Here is a 6,000-nt window from a genome sequence, read left to right as displayed (position 1 = left end):
CTACAACACGGGCCTGCAGTGGCGGCCCGTGCACCATGTTTGTGTCCATCCATCCATCCGTTGTGTGCATTGCGTGTGCCACTTGAGCTGGCACGGAGACTGCGTTTGTGCAGCCCATGCACCGTTGTGGTTCACTGCGTTCAGTTCAAAAGGGAAGGCCTTGGACTGCGTGTGAGCAACCGGCCACGTTCCCTGTCACCTGCATTGTTTGAGCCAGAGACTGCATGCGAGCAGCCTGGCTCCCTGCTAACTGCTTTCTTTTTGCAGAGACCATTGATCCTGGGCCATGGTTTGGTGTAAAATTTGTAAGTTAAGGTTAAGATGTACTGTAAATATGAGTGTGCCCCCGGCATGTCTGTCCTAGCGCCGGCAATTTTATTTAAGTCGTCCGTGTGAGTGAGTTTGTTTAGGTAGTTACTCAGCCCTCAGGTTATTTATTTTGGGGACACGAATACCATGAATGTCGCACTCAGGGATCCGTAGGTAAAATGTACTAGGGGAAAACTACACATGATGGCACACGAAAATTTGACGACTCAGGACGAGTCTGTAAAAAGGGGAGGGGTAGTGTTGTGGTTGACGAAATTCGCAAACCACCATTCAGGTCCCTTAGGTGAGATATCTCTGTAAGTATATGTGTAGTTAGGCCCAAACCCGTTGTTTCGAGTGAATAAATGTCATTCATTCGGGCTGCGACCCTTCTAGATAGCCGTTTTTCTTTTACTATCTTTATTTTGGACCAGCCGCCATTACTACCACCACCAACCACGTCTCAACAGCCATCACACAACAACCACCAACCGCAACGCTGCTTCACAACCACAGCCACGACCCTTGCTGTCACATCTCGCTCTCGCAACCATCGCATCACCGCCATTCCCGCGCCGCTTGTGGACACCGATCCTGGACTCGTGCAGGGCGCGCGCCGAGCGGCGGGTGCAAAAACACCAGCCTTTCCGAAGAAATCGGATCAAAAACGATTCACGCCCACTTCTGTTCCGTCCTATCAGCGAGCATGGGGCGATTTGGCCCCGCCTCCAGGTGCGTCGGAGTATAATCGCTATATGCAGATTCGCGGATCAAAAAGCATTCACGCCCACTTTTCCTCTGTCCAATGGGGAGCCAGCCAGAGGTAAAGGGTCGAAGATGAAGGGGCGAAGCCACGGGGCTATAAAGGGCCGCGTTCGCTCGCCAAAAGGCAGTTGAGGTGGGAAGAGTTGGAAGCAGTTGAGTTGGGAAGAGTTGGAGGCAGTTGAGTTGAGTCAGTCAAGGAGAGTTGAGAAGAGAAGAGTCGGAGAAAGCAGTTGGACGGAGCTGAGGAGAGTGGGAGAGTTGGAGAGGTGGCGGCGGCGAAGGCAGTCGAGAGGGCGCTCGTGTCAGAGTCGGGGCGCTGAGGAGAGGGGAGGCCGGTAACGCGACCGAGGTCGCGGTGGAGACGCTCGTCGCGGGACCCGAGCCAGCGAGATATCCTCATTCCCCCGAGCATCAACAACCCCCTCCTGTTTCCCCCCGCGCTGAGATAGTGCGAGAAGGGGGCCCCGTTCCCACCCCATACCAGGCAGTGCCAGCGAGGCCCGCGGAGTCGGGCGCCACCGCCATTTTGCGGCTCATCACCAGACGGGTAGGCTCGACGCGGTCTCGGCCCCAGGCCCGTCTGCCCCCTCATCGTTGAGGGTGGTCCCTTTTTCTTTTGTTTTGAGTATATGTGTTGTCGGCGCCGTCTGTGAAGTAAAACTGTATAAGTGTTGCCGTGTGCTCGGTAGTCGGTAGTAGATCTGCATTGTTGCATTTGCTTTTTGTGCAGAATTGTTGTGTTTCTTCGACTTTTATATTTGCTTTTGGTGTATAATTGTATATGTGTGCTTTCCGTTTGCGCGGAATAAATGTGCTTTATGTTGAACTGTTTTTCCCGTTTCGCTTCGTCTTTTCCTTTATTTAATCTCCATCTTACTTCACGTATAGGGTGGGTCGTGGGCTAAATACGCCCAATAATTAATCGAACCGTCGAGGTTGACGATAACACCGCTCGGTTATCCCGATAGTACGGAACGGGTCGCTTAAAGTGGCCCGTGTCCGAAGTCGACCTGCGGCGGGGTGCGATCGCCCGGTCTACCCTCCGTGTGGGTACTTAGGTAGGTCGAATTTGGCGAGCAACCCTATCCCACGCGGGGGGCCGATTGGCACGATCGTGGTGAGGCCGAAAGGCCCACCCGTGACTAGTTCCCGGCATTAGTCCGAGAGGGTCACGACGGGATTGTCCGTCCGGTGGGCGACGTGCCGCGATTCGAGTTACGTGGCCGCTCGCACGCCGGCGGGCGCGAATCCGCAACAATATATATATATATATATATATATATATATATATATATATATATATATATATATATATATATATATATATATATATATATATATATATATATATATATATATATATATATATATATATATATATATGCGCAGAACAGCTGCAGTTGCTAACCCATTACTTGTTCCCTGAAAAGGGCCTTTTTTAACAACTCTGAAATTTACATTATTTCTCAGTTTTTGGTAACCTAAAGTTTTTTTAACCTCTGGCTGTTTACCGCTGAACTTTGTACCATTTCAGGTTATTCACTGGTCTTGAACTGCTTAAATTTCAGTAAAAACTGAAAAATGGGGGTGTTCTTAAAATTTTGACTGGTAGTGTTTATGGCGTTTTTAAATTATCAGCGGTTTACTCCCGTCTATTCTCCAACATTGCTCCCTCTGCTCTCTCAGTCCTCTGACCTTCCCCAACAACTGCAGGATGCATGCATTTTGTCAATAACCCCTCCTGGTTAAACTTCCAAAATAACCATGATTGCACACCTCAACTCTTTTATTCCTCATTTCTCCTGTCTATGAAATCACCTTCCAAAATATGTTCCATTTCATTCTTCCTTCCAAGACTTCAAGTTACCATTGTCCTGCCACATCTTAATCCACAATTCTGATCCATGATCTTTATTACCCCCGTTAACGTTTCCTCACTGAACCATTTTACTTGCTAGTTTCCTCCATTTCCTATTTCCTGTTCGTTCATTCCCTTGATGTTTGTCTCACGGTCAGTTATACCTTCCTCTTCCATAAGCCCCGTTCCTGTAAAGAAAAAGTAGCAAAACTCATGGAAGACCTTGAAACTTTATCTTGATTGCAAGCCTCAAAATATTTGTACACATAAAGAACCTTATTAACCGGTAAGCAAATAACTAATTTTCATATTGCCTGGATCAAAAGCTGGGCTTCGCTCTTCAGAGATTTTGACACTTTCAGCCCAGAACCTCTCCATACATATCGCGCTGACGTGTCGATACACTCAAATACGGAGGCTGACGTATGGACATATTTTACTCGGAGCATTTATTTCTCTGCTTTCCTCATGTTTATTCTTTAACATTTAACATTATCTTGAAGTTATGAAAAAAACAACAACCGCAAGTTCTGTATACTACTTTTACATGTTCGTATGCAATGTTTTCGGTTTGTGACCCAAACTTTCTAAAAGGTGTTTTTTTATTTATTGTTTAGATTTATTGTTGAAGGTGAAATTGAAAACGGAGCCGAACTTGGATGAGCACCTGGATGCACTCTTCCCGAAAGAGTCCAAACTTTCATTGCTCCAAAGCCATCACCATGAAGGTTTGTGATAATGCTGAAACATTTTGCTTTGTTTAGTTTGACAATGCAGTTTGTGTTTCAAAAAACAAAAGGATAATAAAATAGTGAAAATAAATGTGTTGAGTTTCATGACTTGGTGAATTTTCCACCTGATCAGGTCAGATTCTCTGATATCTATTATCCTTATCAGTTTGTAAAACATTATTTTATGCAACGATATTCTTCCCTGTGGTGTGTCTCTAAAATTGTGTTATATTTGAGATTATCTGAACGTTTTTTTTCTTAATGAACGTTGCACTATTGTAATGATTTTGACAAAAATGATATTATTATCAAATGTAGGCTATTTAGTTACAGCTGGACATACGGAACTTCACCAGTAACAATATTACTGCATTAAGAAACATAGGCTAATTCGTTATTCAATGGTACCGCTTTAAGTCCCGTTATTCCAGTAACTTTGCAGTCACGCCAAAGGGATTGCAGTTTTACGATCATTGTTGATTTTGTTGTCATCATTACAGTGACCGTTTTTACAGCCATTTTTCCCTGCTGTGCAGGGGTTTGGCTTTTTCTTGAGGAAATGTTTTATGGTCGGATGCCCTTCCTGACGCCAACCCTGGTCGCCTCTTACGACACACAGGGATATGGTACACCTCTTCTAACCGGGGCATACACCGGGACCAGTACACTGGTACTCATTTCGCCGACCTCGGAAGGATGACAGGCTGAGTCAACCCCCTGGTGTTAATTCAGCAGCCAACGGGGCTTGAACTCAGGACCCTGGGATCCCAAGCCGCCACCCTAACCACTAAGCCAACACCATGCTTATTGTTGTTATCATTACGAAAACTATATTACTTTGGCGGCCTGTTGGTCAGCCCTCATGCATGAAGCCTAAGGCCGATACATGCTGTGTCGTTGAAAGGCCCGTGACCCCTATCCTTTCGATATTTGATGATCATTTTAACGATCGCTTTGTTTGTGTTTCACACTGAACGGAAAACATAAAGGTAGAGCATGGCAATTGTGAATATGATCGGTTTGATGATGTTAGGCCAGAACTGCATGAAAATCAAAATGGCAGATGTATAGTGGACTCAGCCATCCTATGTCGTAATGAGGTTCCAGACGTAAAGATTTAGCATGACAGACAGACAGACAGACAGAAAACTGCTGCTCCTTTCATATACATATATTATTTTAAGTAACGATCTTCCCCGTGGTTAATCTTCCTTAAGATTGTATTTTATTTGAGATTATCTGAAGGTTTTTCTCACGTAGCATGTTGTGAAAACGAAAGAATCTTTACCTCTGCCACTGCAGATGGATGGAGGTTATATTTTCTCCCCTGTTTGTCTGTCTGTGAGAAGAATATCTCAAAACATTATGGATGGATTTTGACAAAACTTGGTGGACAGGTTGGGTGTGTGACAAGGATGAATTGATTAGATTTTGGTGACGATCCAGATCGAGATCCAATAACTGTTCAATTTTTTAAAAGTGATTCTTCACTATTGAGTCATTAGGGCCAAAAATAAAATATTGCATGATATTTCAAAAAGTTGTGGACGGATTATGACAAACTTTGTGGATGCGTTAGGTAGGTGACAAGAACAAGCCGATTAGATTTTTGTTGGGGTCCAAATCCAGATTCAGCCTATGAGTAGGATACAAAACATAAACTGTTCAGCCTGGTGGAAGTTTGCGCTCTCCCGAGTTGTACCTGTACCTACTTTGGAGGAAACATATAATATAATAGGTGTAGTCCAGCAGCTATTGTCAGGTAAAAATGATGTCGTTGCACAAGGTTTGGCACTTGGTTAAGTTTTTATAAGATCTTCGGAGCATTTCTAGGTCTGTTGTACTATGAAATTGTGGTATCACTTATTGGCTATCTTAGTGCAATTAAAGCTGGGGTGCGGGACCGTCTTGGTTATTTGGGCATCCATACATTCGGGGGTGTGCTAGTTTATGCACATGAAAAGTCAAGAGCAAATTAAGATATGCTCACCAAAGCTGGCATGCAAGTTTGTCTTCACCACATACATAATGCATACATACATACATACATACATACATCGGGACCATACTCTGTGCAGAGCGTTGGTGCTGCCTAAGCAGTCTCCTTGGCTATTGGGCACAATCCTGGACTGGTCGCCACTCCGACACAGGATACCAGCAAGCTGGCACTCATTTTGCCAGCCTTGGAAGAATGACAGGTTGAGTCAACCCCACCTGGTATTAATTCAACAGCCGAGTGGGATTTGAACTCAGGATCCTAGGATCCCAAGCCCACCACCGTAACCATGATGCCAACACCAGGCATGTCTTCACATGCTCTGATGAAACGATGAATTT

General features: G+C 44.9%; 1 protein-coding gene across 11 annotated transcripts in view; it reads left to right on the top strand.

The window, feature by feature from the left end:
* The window catches only part of LOC147033350 (uncharacterized), a 193,042-nt gene that overhangs the window by 143,128 nt on the left and 43,914 nt on the right, over window positions 1–6,000 (top strand). For all 11 annotated transcript variants that reach the window (XM_085871586.1, XM_085871585.1, XM_085871576.1 and 8 more), the window contains one exon: window positions 3,550–3,660. In XM_085871586.1, the coding sequence (XP_085727712.1) occupies window positions 3,550–3,660 (111 nt within the window). The remainder of the gene's footprint in view (window positions 1–3,549; window positions 3,661–6,000) is intronic.

This window comes from Eptatretus burgeri, chromosome 2, assembly GCF_056783735.1.
Source record: "Eptatretus burgeri isolate ZD-2024b chromosome 2, Ebu_testis_v1, whole genome shotgun sequence".
NCBI classification, from domain to species: domain Eukaryota; kingdom Metazoa; phylum Chordata; class Myxini; order Myxiniformes; family Myxinidae; genus Eptatretus; species Eptatretus burgeri.
Note: the sequence above shows the minus strand (reverse complement) of the source record. Positions and strands in the feature narration are given on the sequence as shown.